Source organism: Pteropus medius, unplaced genomic scaffold (genome assembly GCF_902729225.1).
Source record: "Pteropus medius unplaced genomic scaffold, Ma_sr-lr_union100, whole genome shotgun sequence".
Taxonomy (NCBI): Eukaryota; Metazoa; Chordata; class Mammalia; order Chiroptera; family Pteropodidae; genus Pteropus; species Pteropus medius.
In genome coordinates this window covers 8,623,736-8,639,615 of record NW_024349799.1, presented here as the reverse complement: position 1 = coordinate 8,639,615, position 15,880 = coordinate 8,623,736, and the positions used below count along the sequence as shown (strand labels likewise).

Genomic DNA, 15,880 nt, shown 5'->3' with positions numbered 1-15,880 from the left:
GGTGAAATGGAAGCTCTGGTCATTCCTGGGTGGGACTCTAAGTAGTGAATGGGTGTTTTTCCTGTTATCCAAACACGGACCCCACTCATTTCACAATTCAATACAATGTTTCCCATATGATCTCCGAATTAGTCTCAAACACCTGCCCTAGAGCTGATGAGGCGCCCAGGGATCTGGAATTTTAACAATCACACCAGGGGATTCTTATTAGGCAAATTTGGAAAACTCTTTAGGTAGCTTTGGACAAGCAAAGAGAGATTTGTTTTACAGACCTCCTGGATTGTGCTCCTGGTAACTGCCATTTTTCAGGGAGGGCACAAACACCAAAGAAAGCCAGGCAAGAAGAAGGCTTCTGTCCTATTTATGTTACTTTGTTGCTGAGTTCCCTAAAACATCTTCACTCCACCCCACCCTCATATTTCATGGAATTTGGTGAAGAGCTTTCTTATTTTTTACTTGCCTATCACTGTGTTCCTTTCTGTAGGTGTAGGGCAGGGCAGAGAAACCAAATGCAGCATGAGAGGCTCTTCTGCACTGAGTCGCACCATCCTAGGCTGCAGTGTGGAAAATTTCTCATGTGCTGTATGGCAGACTACAGACTGGGAATGGCTTCCAGAACAATCAAACCAAACGGGATACAAAATGGAATGTACACTATGATTACAACTCTGCTAAAATATATCTGCCAATGGACCAACACTGGAAATGAATAAGCAAAAATAACAGCTGTGTGATATGGTGGTAAGAATGAGGATGAATTTTCTTTTGTTTATTTTTCAATCTTTCTGTGAGGTCACAAAGACCTAGTAATGAAAGGTATATTTAAGTTTCTTAGTATAGAACACGCTTTTCTCTAAACATTTCTGTTATGTAAGTCATTTTAGTAATTAATTGGTTTTGTAGAAAAATTTTAGAAAGAGTAACCATGTTGCTTAATATCACAAATATTCTAAGAATACCCAATCCTGGTCTCAACAATAACTAACATAAATTACTGTCGACATGGAGACTCATGCCTTTAACATAAATGTGTAGGAGGGCAGAAGGGTGTAGAGGCTGAAATGGGTTTTGGAGTCAGGCAGACATGGGGTCAGACCTTGCAGTCAGAATTTACTAGTTCTATGATCCTGGGCAAGGTATTTACCTTTAAGCTACAGATTCTTCAACTATAAATTAAAGCTAAATAGGGCCAGAATTTATCGAGAGCTTTCTACATGCCAGGCTTCACTTAAATGTATTATTTATTCAATCCTCATCTTTATCTTAAGGCATAGGTATGAATTTTATCTCTGTTTTACAGATGAGAGAGCTGAGTTTTAAAGGGGGAAATTCACTTTGCCTGAGGTCATCCAGCCAATTAAGAATAAAGTTGGAATTCAAAGCCAGAGTCGGTCTGACCCTAGGATTCATGCTCTTAACACCACTTTATCCTACCTATACATAATTCAAAGGCTGCTGGGAGGGTAAAAAGATATAATGTATTTAAAACATTTTGCACAGTGTCTGACACATAGTAAGCACTTACTATATGTTAGCTGTAACCTTATACTATATACCAGAAGGTACAGGAATGGAGTTGTAGAGGTATTTTGATGGATTAGCTATTGACTGATGGGGTTTATTTACCATATCTGGCCCTATTTTAAGGGACCCCTTGGTAGCCTCCCTGCTGCCCTCTAACACATGCCTCTTCCAGGCTGTACAATGGGGCAAAGAAGACAGTCTTCCCTGATTAATGCAGTTAAAGAAGATGGACTTTAACTGCAAATGGCCTGAGATACTTAACAATAAGAAGAGAAAGTGCACAATAGCCATGTCCTTATTTTTCACTTACAATTTAGGCTGAAATTGAAAGAAGCAACAACATTTAAAAATTCCATTTATTTCAAAATCATGTTGCCTCTATCAACTGAAGATATTGAACTCTGAAACCCACAAGATGCAGCAGCCTTGGAGGGGATCTGGCAGTTCATGTTAGGAGCGCTTGACCTTGGCCAGGTCAGGAATATGACCTGAATATGATCCTGAGCTTTGCAGAAGATGAAACTCAGATTTTCCCAGATGATCAGGGGGCTCTGGGAGAAGTGACAAATATTAAAGAAACAGTGTAGTCAGCTGTTTTCATTTATGATGAGGGCCAGTACTTTCTAGAGATATGAACTTGACAGAGGCTCCTGATAGCAAATGTGAGTATTCTTGGCTCTGGAGAGTATTTTCAGAGTATTGATATATTTATTCTCAGAGTTGAGCTTAACACATCAAGGATTCTACTTAAGTGTTTTAATTACTTGGCCACTTATTAGATATGTGCCTTTGAGAAAGTTAAATTCCCTGTGACTCAGCTTTTTCATCTATAAAATGGAGATAATATGTATATACCTCAGAGTTGTGAGAATGTATGCAAAGCATTAGCAAATAGCTGGTTATAGTAATATCTTAATAAATAGTAACATGTGGTTATTATAAATTTTTTGAGAAGCTTCAAGTCGAAGCTTCTCAAAGATAATTTTATCTTTGGCCTTCTCAAAACCTTGAGGGAACTGAGAAAATTCAGCTTCATAGAAAATCTAGTTTACCCTATACTTCCTCTTTTCTTAAATGGGCTTCTCCATGCCATAGTTTCTCTTCAGAAAAAGTCCTGTTGATGGTCAGATGCATCTTGTCTTTTGTTTTTTTGAGATAGTACCCTACATCATTTTCAAGTGACCAGAATTTTTTTCTTATATAATATTAGGGTTACATAATACATGTTTCTGCCTAATTCTCCAAGTTAAGGTTCTCGGTTAAAGTGATAGCCTTGGTTTTACTCTTCATGCGGAAACAACATGTTCTAAGCCACCTGTTTCTGAGATCTGACCCCCCTTTTTTGCCATCAGAACCTGATGTCAGCATTTTGTTCTCTTATTTAAGTCTGAACAAATCTCTGTGTTGTCAGGTACAGTGATAGGGGTTTTTCTACACACTTTCCATCACACTTCAAACCAATATGAATAAGGTGAATCTTTTATCTAGACCACCCTTTTGATCCAGTAGTCTCCTCTCTGGGGATTTATAAGTATACCAAATATATAAATATACAAATATAACTGAGCATGTGCCTGGCTTAATTTTAATAGTGTTAAATTGCTAGTGACCCAAATTAATAGAGGGATGATTATTGAAATTTTGTATGATCTAGCTGGGAAATTGTGCAACCACTTAAAATGCTAATTTTGAAGACTATGCTACAACGTGGCGAAATGCCTGCATTAGTCAGCTACTGCCTCTAAACAAACAATCTTGAAATCTCAGTCATACAGTAATAAACACTTATTTCTCATTTACGCAATGCAAGTCACCTGGGTTTTGGCTCATTTGGTCAAGATCAGTTGAACCTGGCTCCAGGCCATGAGTGGAGTTCAAGTCTGCTTCACGTCTCTCATTCCTCAGTGACTGGTAGGCTGCCCAAGGCATAGTCTTCACATGGCAAAAGTGGAAGCCCAGGAGAGCAGACCTAATGCTGAAATGTGTAAAGTCTCTGTGCACATTACAATTACTAACATTTCGTTGGCCAAATAAAGCCACGTGGTCAAGAAAGTTGATTGTATAACTTGATCATAACTATGTAAAAATAGTTTTGTGAATCAATAAAGAATAGAAATAAATAAGCAAAATGAAAAAAGAAACTATGCCCCAAAACAAGAACTTTTTATTTTGCCTTTCTCCCTTTCTCAAATTTACACAAGAGAATTATATTACCCTTCTTTTTTAAAGTAAGTTTTAGAAGCATCTCACAGGATGCAATTTAGTTTATTAAACTAATTGTTTTATCCATTGCATCAAGGGTCTGTAGAAAAAAAATTGGAATTCTAAGTATAAGTAAGTTAGTCAATTATTATTAGTCCCTACCAGTTCCTAATCTCAAACTCAAACCAAATGAATTTCCATCAACATGAACTTTGTCTGTTGCCTAAAAACATCGAATTGCTTTATTCTCTTATTATTAATTATTGCCGTGTTGATTATTCTCCACACTGATCTCTTTGAAGTCTCTGAAATTAGATATTCATTTCACTGAATAGAAGCATTGTCCCTAATAAATTCTGATTTTCTGAAAGTGGCAAGTCCATTCAACAAATAATTACTGAGCACTCTATGTTCAAGGCACTACAATAATTGCTTTTGGGGAAGTAAAGATGTGTAAGTGACCATCCTTACTCTCAAAGATCTCATAGTCTAATGGGAAGAGAAATGTGTACACATCTATTTGTCTACAGAAAGAAGACTAGGAGAAGGGCTTAATGGTTCTCAACCCTGGTGGCATATTAGAATCATCTGCACAATTTTTAATAAATACCACTATCCAAGCACATGCCCAGAGATGCTGATTTAATTGCTCTAGTGTCTGCCAGATCACTGGTATTTTTTAAAGCTCTCCAGATAAAAATAGTGAGTAGCCAGTGTTGAGAACCACTGGGTTAGGCCTTCTACTTCGAGCCTGACTGAGCTGTTTCAGGAGACTAAAAGTTGGCAAAGACTCTCAAATTCAGTATTTAAAACAATTTTAAAAATCAATTACCATATCAAAAATTATATAATACATGCATATAGTTTAAAACGTTAAATGGTACTGAGGCTTATGACTAAAATATAGCAGTTCCCTGTACTCTCCATTTCTCCAATTCTCTTCCACTTTGACTCTTTAAATTATTTTTAAAGAATTCACACATCTCCCATTATCCAGTTGTTAACGCACTGGTATCTTTTACATCATCAAAAACAAATTAGTTAAAAAAATAAAGACAAAAAAATATTAATTGCTGAACTTTATTTTCTCCCACCTAAAATTACCCGAACCACTCCCCCGGCCCCCACCCGCCCAAGGAACAGTAAAAAGGAGTAAATGTCAAGTAATTGGTGCAGCAAGTGTAGGAGAGAGGTTCTTCTGTCCAATCCATGTCCAGGTTCAGACTGGCCTGCCTGGTGGCCGAGCAGTTAAAAAAGGCAGCTAAGAGTACTTTTCTAAGCCCTACCTGCTCTCCTACCTCTCAGAAAGTTGATGGGCTTTATCTAAAATTATAGCCAAAAGAATATTTCCATTCTTCGTCCTGCATTCAGGCCTCTCCAGCATCAATAAAGTTGTCTTTAACCTTTCTAGAAGTTAAAAACAATCTGGAAATAGGAATCTTTCCAAAGCATTAAAAACCTATGGAAAAATAAGATTGCATTGCAGAGCATAATATTAGCTTAACTATTTTGGGAGCTGACTAGAGAAAAGGACCTTTGATTTTATTTCTAATATATTGCACATACATTGGAAAGAAGACATGATAGGAAGGTATTGCATAGATTCTGCTATGCCAGCAACTACTCTGGCATAGTTTAGAAAGAGTTTGGTATTCCCATTTTAAAAAATTTAAGCCATAGAATAGCAGCAGAAAGGGAAACCAAGTTTAATTTTGGGGGATGAAAAAAAGTTAATTGAAAAGGTTGGCACTTGAATAAAGACATGATTGACAAGAAAGGATTTCAACAGGTAGAGGGAGTAGAAAAAGGTTTGAAGGCTGAGAAAATGGCATAGGCACAGCCAGAAGCCAAGAATGTGTATGGGTGTGTAGGTGGTAGTATTGCTGTACAGGTTCTCTGTAACCTCTCACTGGATTATAAAATTAACACCAAATCATCATGGAAAAGATCAGGGATGTGCAAAGACCTCTTATAGTGAGACCAATTCCCAGGCCAGTAGCAGGGTGTAAGCACTTTCTAGCCTAGATGAAAGTATTAAGACATAAAGAATGAATATGAGAAAAATGTTGTTATGTGTTGGGAGTAGTGAGGGGAAGGTTAGTGGTCAACCTGGAAACTTTAGAAACTAAGAGAGAAAAAAAACTTCATCCAAGGCAGAGATTATGGAAAAACTAGTCACTCTTAGCATTCTAAATTTGCTTTCTTTTGTAAACCTGACCTGTCTAGCCCTAGTGGTAGAAATATTTCTATTTTAGAGACGGTTGCAATAGTCTAACATAGCCTGAAGACTTCATACATTTGAATCAGATTACCAACTCCCCTTGCTGCAAAGCTTTGCTTGTATAATTTGGTTTCCTATGTTACTATTAAATGTACTGATTAGCAAAAGCATCTGGCCCACCTATTACTACAATCCTCGCTCTAAATTGTCAGAGTAGCATTTTCTTTTATGCCTTGGTCTTTTGTGAACTTTATTAGTATAAAGCCATCCTCAAGAGACTGATCCAAACTTGATACAGAGGAAATCGAGTTCTGAGCCTATAAAGCTTGAGTCCCATAGCCAGTATGACGTGCCAACAAAGGTGCTGTCCTGAGATACCCAGTCAAAGTAAGTAGCCTGGAGGGCACCCTACTCCCCACCCTCAAAATAGTCCACCTGGACTGGGAGCATTAGAAACATTGGGAAATGGAGGTATAATAAAGAATGTGTTAGAAGAGTATGTCAGGGTGTTTCATGGAAAGCCCTGAAAATTGGTTTGGTTTGAAGACTGCAGGGACTCACTGAAGATACATTAGCAGGGGATGGCACAAAATCAGTTCTCTGTATGAGGAGAACCTCTCTGTTTGATAGGATGGAAGCCAAATTAGGCTAAGAAAACTGGAGGAAGGTGACCAAATATGTCTGTCATACACGAAGGAGGTGAAGTGTACTGGAAAACAGATAGGAACTCTGCGCATAGAGTGTCAGGGTCCCAAGATACATTTCTGTGGCTCTCTGCCATACTGACTCTGCCTTGATTTCCTCACTTGTACACGTGAAAGGGAGTAACTGCCACCTGCCTGGAAGAAGGGACTCTGCTTTTTCTGGATTCCTATATTGCTTGAAATAATTTTCAGAAGGCTGCCTTTTCATAAAGCAGGTAGAGGTGTTTAATGGCTCTTGAGGCAAAGCAGAGCTTATGAGTTTCCTCTGACAAGGTACATTCTGGACTGAGCCCAAACACAATATTCCTCTCCAGGCCTGAAAACTGCTGAAGACTGTCTAAAATGATGTGACTGCCCAAAACATCAGAGGCCTGGCTGAACACAACTTCCGTTGCTCTGTGAGTTTCAATTAATTCCATTGCTTTTAGCAGGGCAAGCTCATAACGCCCTCTGTCCTCCACTCTCCTGCACAGAATTGCTATGTCTTTGGGCAAATAGCCACATTGGAACAGGCTATGACATCTTTCTGCCACACGATTCGCGATTTGCCCTATTGTCAGGTTAGTCTCCGTCTCACACACCCCAGGCAGAGCCTGAGCACATATTGCTTCCTCGTAGGCAGCTTCCCTGAACAATGACAGTATGTCTGGAGACATATTGAAGAGAGGATTTTCTTTGATTCTCTTCATTTCTTGTTTCATGACCATCGCTATTTCCAGAGAACAGTGGATCCCATTGGTGATTGTTTTACGAGGAAACTGAGCAGATGGAGGGGGAAGACCATTGACATCAGCATGCTGAACTTGGAAAGGGTCCAGAAAAAACCAGAGAACCCCACGGGGAACGTTTTCACTTGCAGCCCCCCTCACTTTTGAATGGGTGATGTTCTTAGCCTTCATGTACCAATCACCATATTTACTGCAGAACTTCTCAGTTTCATCCATCACTATGTGTTTAATCTTTAGGAACTCCCCTCGCATGAAGGTTTTCCGAGTTACAGCTTGGCAGGTGATTTGCTGGCTGTAAGGATAAGAGAGAGAATAGGATTTTAGGAAACACCATGCATTCATTACTCTCTGGATTGGAATCAGAGGCTAGTTCTCATCTGGAGGCTGATCCGCTGATTCAGTGGTGTCCTGAATACTACAAAACTGCTTTACTGATAAGTTACCTGACAGAATACATAATTGCAAACCCTACTTTTTGGGGTTATCTAGTTAAATCTGCATGTGAAACTTCTGAAATAAACCCGGATAAGAGACTATTATTTCTATTAGTCTATTTCTGCATCTTGACAATCCCTAAAGACAAGCTCCTCACTTCTAAAGGAAATCTCAAAAGTAATTTACACTTGTTACTACCATTTCTTTCTGTCCTTTTTAGAGGTAGAGAACAGCCACCTAGAGGCATATCATAATTTTTATATGTAAAAGAGGTATGGGCAAATACAAATTCCCCTTAAAGCAAATCCTATTTCCCCACTTACTTATAGTACAAAACCAGAAACCTCTTTAGATTTTAGTAAGGAAAACATCAAGAGGTTGCTAAGTTCCATGACATATCAGATAGGGTAACAAATCTACAGGGCTGTATCTCTCTGTGGCTATGAACCTGTTCACTTTGTTCAACATATCAGAGGAGGAGGAACAAATTAGAGGAGGCAAGAAACAACTAAGTTTGGTTGTTGCTTCAGTTTGGATCCAGGTAATATAATATCACTCATTCCTACAGGTTTTCTGATTTTACATATATAGTCCCTGGGCTTTACTCCTTGAACCATAACTATTCATGTTCTTCTCTTCCAGTTTGGCCTGTGTACCGTTTTTGAAGAAAAGCACTGATTCGTAGCCATTCTCTGTATCCCCTTCACATAGGGTTCAATAGATATTTGTTAGATTGAATTTGCCTTTTGACTGAGGTATTTTTAAACTTACCTATAAAGCATATTAAAAACCACAGCCCTTAGCACAGTTTACGACATCCTTCATCATCTGGCATCTGCCTCCTTTGCAACATCATCACCTACCACATACCAACACCCCGTCACTGCTCCAATCAGACCTACCCTTCTGATTCTTTAGTGTCTCCATGCCTTTGTACTTGCTATATACTCTTTGCCTAAAAAAGCCCTCATTTTATTCACTTCTCTCACTGACTTTTAAGAGTGTACCCAAAGATCTCCTTTACTGGGAAGTATTTGCTGACCAACCTTCACCCCAGTTAAGATAAGCATATCTTTATTATCATACTAATTACACCACATTCACATTGCTTATTTTTTCTTTTGTTTATGGCCAGGTCTTCAATATATTTTCTTCTCTAACACTAAATATCTACAGCTCCTCACATAGACATGGTGCTCAAAAAGATTTGTTGAATAAATAAGTAAACCGAACCAAAAATTCAAATGAGTTTGCCTTCATTTGCCAGATTATAAAGCAACCAATTTTTTTTTTAGTAAATTGAAAGCTAAAGATTTAAATCAGAAGCAAATTTGCATGTTTTCTAAAATTATTGATTCATAACAATTTAAACAAATGAAAATATTTTATAAACAAAATCAAATGGTATTTAAATTCAAGATTCTGTTATGTATGTCTAATTAAAGGAAATACCTTATGGCTTTAAAGTATTAAATATCAAGCAAAAAGTTTATTTAAAGAAAGATAGGTTTGTTTCTACTAAAATTTCAGGCCACAGAGTATGGGAAAAAAAGTTTCTAGTTATATAATGTTATGCACACTTGGCTAATTTATAATGAGATGTTTAAACCCGAAAATTGCAAAGTACTCATTTATAGCTCAACTACCTAATAACTTGGAAATGTGAACATAGTTTGGGCTCTAGCACTTATGCAATTAAGGCAAAATCTTAAATTAACCATACAAATTACTTCTGTGATACTGTTGAAAGACTAACTAAATACATTTATTGTGTTTAGTTAGTGAAACACTTACACCACGTAATTCTTTAAGGAGTCATTTTCACAAACATAGAGAACCTCTTTTGGTTTGCAGTGGAATAAGTCCTTAATTTTCTCCATGATCTTTATGGCTAGGGCTGTCTTCCTGGTTCCTGGAAAGCAGTAGATGAACAGTTCTCGTGTCTCATGAAGGCTCTCTGAAAGCAGCTCACACTGCTCTGCTATGAGGAAGTTGAAAAATTCATAGCCCAGCAGGTCACTCAAAAGAGATCTAGAGCACAGTGAGACCACGATAAGGGCCTGCAACAAGTCTTCCATTTCCTCCTCATTAGCAAGCTGGTAGGCTTGGGGGTAGTATACAGGGATTTCACAAGGTCTACACTGTGTGGTGGGCAGGTATATCAGCTTCGGAATGACACACACTTTTTCTGTGTAACCAACAGTTCCTAGTTTCTGCTTTAACTGACGAGCAGTATTTCGGGCATACTCAAGGCTTTCACTCTTACTGGGGTGTTTTAAGATTGTAAAGAGTACAAGGGGGCTATTAACTGCTATTAGGAGAGCATCACACAGGACATCCTGCTCTTTTTTTAAGCCAACATCACTAGCCCAGCTTCTAGAAAATATCACAATCCCCTGAGAACAAGGATGTATCTGCATCTTCATTAATTCTTCCAGTCCTTTATGATCTGAGAATAGCTTCTTACAGAGTGATTCTGGTTTAAATTGTATCTCTTCCTGTGTCACTGAAAATCCAAGGAATAGAAGTTACTAAAATGTACAAAAGCATATTGTAAGTATTCCTGCAACATAAATAAAAGAAATGAGTCTAGCCATGGAACCATAGGTTTCCTTGTCTGCAAGAAAAGCACCCCTTCTTCACAGGCCAGGACTGTGAAGTTCCCACTGTTGACTGCTCTCATACAGGGAAGGCAATCAGGGAGAGGTCTTCACAGAACAGCCTCCTAGCACCCTCTTCTCAACCCCAAATGGTCCACTCCTGCTAGGAAATCAGGCAGTTACTCCTTCCTGTTAAAGAGGTGTGTGAGCGTGCGCATGTGTGCCTGAGGCTTTGAGAGAACTAAGAACTTTAATTTAAAACAATGATTCTTAACATGCAGCAATTTTACTACCCCCACCACCCAGGACATTTTTTTCTTGTTACAGCTGGAGGAGGGCTACTGGAATCTGGAAGGTAGAGGCCAGGAATGCTGCTACACATCCTACAATTCAGAGGGCAGCCCCTTTCAACAAAGAATTACGTGGCCAAATATCAGTAGTGCTAAGGTTGAGAAACTCTGCTTTAGAACCCCATGGCTCACCTCCTTCTGCATTGGAAAGCCAGGGGGCAAGTCTCTTGTGCTATAGACCTAAAATTTAGGAGAACTCCTAAATTATCTCCAATTTGGGGAACAAAAACCATAAGCGACTAGAAGCCTAAAAAAGCACACAGAAATATTGTGTGAATTTGATGACTGGGAAATAAAAATTAGCTTTTTCAGGACCATTATGTCTGCTAAGTCCTATATTTGACCTTCTTTCCGAGGAGAAAAATTTGGACTAATTGCTATCAGTTCCTCCCAACATAATTTTAGGAAATAAATAAATAAATAAATAAATAAAAATAAATAAGTAAGTAAGTAAGTAAGTAAGTAAGTAAATAGAAGCCCCCTCGGCTGAAATCAAGAAAGAAATACCTGGAAACAAACGTTGTTGTAGAGCCCCTTTAAATTTCAGGACTTTTATGGGACATGATGGACTTCTTAGTGCAGACGAAGCTGGTGAAACCGGGAGAAGGCTGTAGTCTGTGGCCAGACTAGAAGGAGCTAAACAAATATATGGAGAGTTGTTTCAGACAAAAAAGAAACAGAACTTTTTAATTGTTCTTCCTACTGTTGACATGTGATTTGCATCATGCCTGATCTGCTCTTACATTCTCTATGCCTCAAACAGTTCACAGATGTTAGGAGAGGAAGTCTGGGGACTCCTGGAGGACCATGCATTTTCTGAGTCACTGTGTGATTCATCCTGGGCAAGTCATTTTACCTCTCTGTCATGACTGGGTGAGGTGATGATCCCTAAGGTTCCTTCCAACTTTAATATTCTGATTCTGGGTCATCTCTAAGAGGAAAAGGCTTCTAGCAGGAGCAGAAAAAGTTAAGCACAGTATGTATTTTTTTATACTGTTATAGTTGTTTAAGTTCCCATCCAAAGTTTAGATAGAATAGAAAGTGGCAGGATCTCTAGTTTGGTGTATGTGTGTATGTAAAGTAAACTCAAACAAATTCAGAATGAGAGAGAATAAGTCAATACAATCACTCAACTCTTGATCCAAGCTTCTTTAATAAAATTAAATACTGACCATGAAGGCAAACTGATAAACTTTGTTCAGCCGGTGAGTCCTTTATGGATTAATTAGAAATCACCAGGGCTGATTCTGTGAGGCAGGGCGAAACTGTAAGGGAAGTGAAAACACTAGGAGTCCTCGTCCCCATTCCCATTCCCTGCCCCAGCATCTCCTTTTTCATCAGTTAGTTTTTCCCCACTTGGGGAAAGTGGTTGAAGGCATTAGCTCCTAATGTTACTGAAACAATTCAAATTTGTCAACAAATTTCCCTTGAAAGAATTAGTGAAGAGTCATTCTTAAATGCTGTTTCTCTGAAATATCATCCTTAGAGATTACTGATGAACGTTTGTGACTGAAAATATCAGCCTGCAAAATTTTTTCAACAGGCCTTTACAGTGCATAAAAGGGAAATGCCACTAATTCATGGCTGATGGCATGCTATAATTTTCCCAAAGTAGACTGAAATCGAAGCATTTCCTGACTTCAAGGAGTTCATATTCTTTGAATTAGTAAACATATTAGAAAAAGGAACCCTGTAATGGGAGAATATTTGTAAGCAAAACAGCTTTTTAATCATTTTAATTCTTTGAAATATCTGTGACCAAATGCCCACAGAAGGCAGAGAAGGGAGTTTCTCCCTACCGACTGGATAATGGCTGCTATTCTGCTTTACCTGGCTGAATATCCAGCATCATGGCCACCCAGTGCTCGGCTGTCAGCCTTGTGACAGAATTGTTCCTCATAATCCAGGAATCCGGGGCCTCTGTGAATACCACACAGCAGAAGGGCTCCACTTGAACCACACAGACATAACCATACAAGGCATCTTTTTGGTATACATCCAAGATTTTGGTAGTGAAATTCACTTTTGGCTTCTCACAACAGAAGTGGAATGTTGGCAGTTTTTCTATGCAGTTTTCTATTTCTTTTTTTAATAGGTCAGGGTTTACTCTTTCTCTCTTACATCCAAACACTTCTTTGCTCTTATCATCCACCCCAATAATTAGGTATCCCCCATGGGTATTGGCAAATGCAGAAATGTAATGAGGCAGCATTTCTTTAATTCGAGGGATAATCTTTTTGGTAGTGAACCTTTTAAACTCTACATGTGTTGACTCAGTAAAGCTGAGTTTCTCTTTATACATGAGTTTGTCCTTTTTAAAAAACTCTGAGGCAGACGTCTTCATATTTTCCTCTTCCTGAATGTTTCTGTCAAGAACTTTCTGAGGATGCAGCTCCTTCACCCTCGATCTTCCTCTTTGGGCTCTAGACTGCTTCTCTCTCAGAAGCTCCAGGGCACTGCTGGCACTCAGGTTGATAGCGGAAGTCACATCTCTCTGATATAAATTTGAGCGCAAGCTGCAAATCCTTAGAGGTAGGCTGAAAACATCTGGGCTCCATGACTTCACAAAAATCAGGAGATTGTGCCCCTGCTGCATGTAGTCAAGGTATTTCTGTGAACCTGAAGGAAGGAGCTTTTGAAAAGAAGTTTCCAGATCCTGTCCCAGCCCATGGCATGGGTAACTGTAGGTTTTATCGTCAATCTCCGCTTTGATCACACCCCCTCCAGAATTTAAGAGTGCACATGTAGCTTGGATGATTTTAGAATTCTCAGTTCTTTTCAAATAGTTATTGGTCATCTTCTTCCTGTTCTCTTCTCCAAAAGTCACTCTGCCCACTTCTACAATTACCTCAGGATAGAGCATTTCTGTATTGGTCTTGAGACTCTCCATCTCAGCAACCCCTCTGTGCTCCAAACAATAACAGAAATGGATTCCAATAAATAATCAGGACAGAAATGTTTCTTCTACATTAACAAGAATTCAAGAGATTACAATATTCTCTTCAAAGTTTTAAGTTATTGGCGATACATTTTAACATGGAAATAATCTTTGATATCACTGTTTTCTAACAACTTTGTCAAGATCCTTAGTTTTTCCATCATGAATGGGCATAGGTAAAGGTAAATGCTTAATATTTTGCCATAACAGAAAACTTATAGCACTGGAATTTTGGGCCATTTTTTTACTTAAAATTAGGAAGCGCCAACAGTGAACCCAGATATAAAGAACATGGGTTGGCACAGGAACCAATGTAAGTTATTAGAGAATGTGTAGAAGCAGAATTTAAAGTCAGAAGATCCTCCTATTTATAATTCAAAGGAGAAAGAAAGAGGGGCAATAGGGAACTAATGGAGTATAGTTTGAGAGTATATGTGATATAGATATCTTGCTATAAAAACAAACATAAACTTGGTATTATTATTTTATACATTTTTAAAGCTTTATTCTACTCCTGAAAGAATGTCAATCAACACCAAATGCAGAAATTGTTTTATCTCTTCAAACATTATTCTAAAAGTACATTTCTTCATATACAGTGTGATACAGAAGCAGGTGCTTTCCTGCCCTCCTAATAGTTCTATCAGTGCTGTGAGAACCTCTAAGACTTGGACAAGAATATGAATGTAAGGACATGGTTATTAAACTGTGGCCAATCCCCTTTTGCTTCACAAATAGAGCACTCTCGGTCAAAATTAGGGCACTGAAGCAAATATTTCAGACATGACTCTCTTAGCTTTTGTTAAAAAAATAAAATGTTTACTAACCCAAACCAAAATTCTTCCTCTAGAAGAAAAGAACCCATTTCTTCTGTGTGATCTTTGCAAGGCAGAGGCCATATAAGTGTTGTTTGTACCCACCAAAAGGAAAAAAAGCAGGCATTCAGCAGGATGTGTACCCTCCTCTGTCATAGTTTGCTCTCAGTTGCCTTCTCATCCACCAGGTAAACCAAACTCAACCTGATGAATTGTTTTTTTCCATATGCGAGCATCTCCTACAGGTAAATGTAACTGTATGGCCCCTTAGAGAAATTTCTGATAACATTCTATTCACATGATAGAATCACAGAAGTGTTGGAAGGGACTTTAAAGATCTTTGGGTCCAACTATCCATCTGATTCTTAAATCTTCTCTATAATATTCCCAACTCTCAACAAATTGCTTTCCAGCAACTGCTTGAACACCTCCAATGATGAGTAACTCACACTATCAAATTAGTCCTTCTATTTTTCGACAACTCTGTTAGAAATGGCTTCCTTATGTTCAACTGTAATTTGTCTCCCTGTAATTTCCATCTGCTGGGGCTCACAGAAAAAATCCAATTGTTTTTGATCTAGCACACTGTACTCTCATGGCTCCCAAGTCTCATTGTTACTGATGCTGCTAGATGCTGCTAACAACTGTGATAGATATCATTTTCTGAGATTCTAGCTTCAAAAGAACATCCTTTCCACTCTTCTCAAAATTTCTCACTCATTTTCCTTTACAAGTTTCTCTTTAACTACTATATAACTAAGCCCTTCATGCCCTCAGACATAAACTGCACCTAAGATGAGATGGATGAGATTTTTCAAATTAAACTTTTTTTACCTGATGCGCTTGCTTCTTCTCTTGTTTCAGTTCCACATCTGGCTTGGGTCTGAATGTTTGCTTTCTGTCACAGTCCCTGTTGCCCTTTTGATATCAGCCTGGGAGGAGCAGGAACTCTGCCAGACTCCCCCAGTTTTCATTACATTGACCCACTGAGGAAGGCTGATAAGGACTCAAGTAAAGCCTGTGACAGGGTAGATTAGCAAGCCGAGGTCTGACTTCTGGGAGTGAATGAGGTAGTAATGGGAAAATTCAGAAGTTTTCAAGTGAGGGGCTAAAGCTAAACTTTTCACCTCTAAGGGGCCAAGTGTCATTTCCACACATCATATAAGCACCTTCTGTCCTCATTAATTTCTTTTCAAAGCTCTACATTCATTTTAAATTAGGCCGCTCTGCACGTATCCATTATGAGCAATATTAAGTTATTCCATTACCTTTCAAAATTGCTTGTTCCATTCTACTTACTTTTATTCTCTTTTTCCTGTTCTTCTTTTTTATTGGACACAAAACCCAGCCTAGAAAAATGCAC

The 15,880-nt window shown here is 38.5% G+C and overlaps 1 protein-coding gene and 1 long non-coding RNA gene across 5 annotated transcripts in view; one reads left to right on the top strand and one right to left on the bottom strand.

Annotated features, from left to right (window-relative positions):
* LOC120620895 (uncharacterized) overlaps nt 1–7,918 on the top strand; it is a 10,871-nt gene extending 2,953 nt beyond the window's left edge. The window contains exons 2-5 of the long non-coding RNA XR_005658023.1: nt 485–741; nt 1,301–1,463; nt 6,966–7,049; nt 7,371–7,918. This is a non-coding gene — a long non-coding RNA (uncharacterized LOC120620895). The remainder of the gene's footprint in view (nt 1–484; nt 742–1,300; nt 1,464–6,965; nt 7,050–7,370) is intronic.
* LOC120620893 (protein SLFN14-like) lies at nt 5,186–15,880 on the bottom strand. Of its 4 annotated transcripts, none has more exons than XM_039885952.1 (5): nt 14,623–15,880; nt 12,595–13,728; nt 11,272–11,400; nt 9,609–10,320; nt 5,186–7,671 (listed from the first exon to the last, which is right to left on the bottom strand). In XM_039885952.1, exons 2-5 carry the CDS (start codon nt 13,652–13,654, stop codon nt 6,840–6,842), a joined length of 2,733 nt encoding a protein of 910 aa, XP_039741886.1. In that variant the 5' UTR covers nt 13,655–13,728; nt 14,623–15,880; the 3' UTR covers nt 5,186–6,839. The 4 variants fall into 4 exon arrangements, with proteins under 4 accessions (XP_039741886.1, XP_039741889.1, XP_039741887.1 ...); XM_039885955.1 differs by having other exon boundaries at nt 12,595–13,667; XM_039885953.1 differs by having other exon boundaries at nt 12,595–13,667; nt 15,352–15,880.

Excerpts from the sequence above, each read along its gene's own strand:
- LOC120620893 (XM_039885952.1), bottom strand. The coding sequence starts at position 13,654 with ATGGAGAGTCTCAAGACCAATACAGAAATGCTCTATCCTGAGGTAATT. Across the intron at positions 11,401-12,594 it reads GATGCTGGATATTCAGCCAG|CTCCTTCTAGTCTGGCCACA; the intron begins GTAAAGCAGAAT and ends ATATTTGTTTAG. Across the intron at positions 7,672-9,608 it reads TCCTTAAAGAATTACGTGGT|CCAGCAAATCACCTGCCAAG; the intron begins GTAAGTGTTTCA and ends TTATCCTTACAG.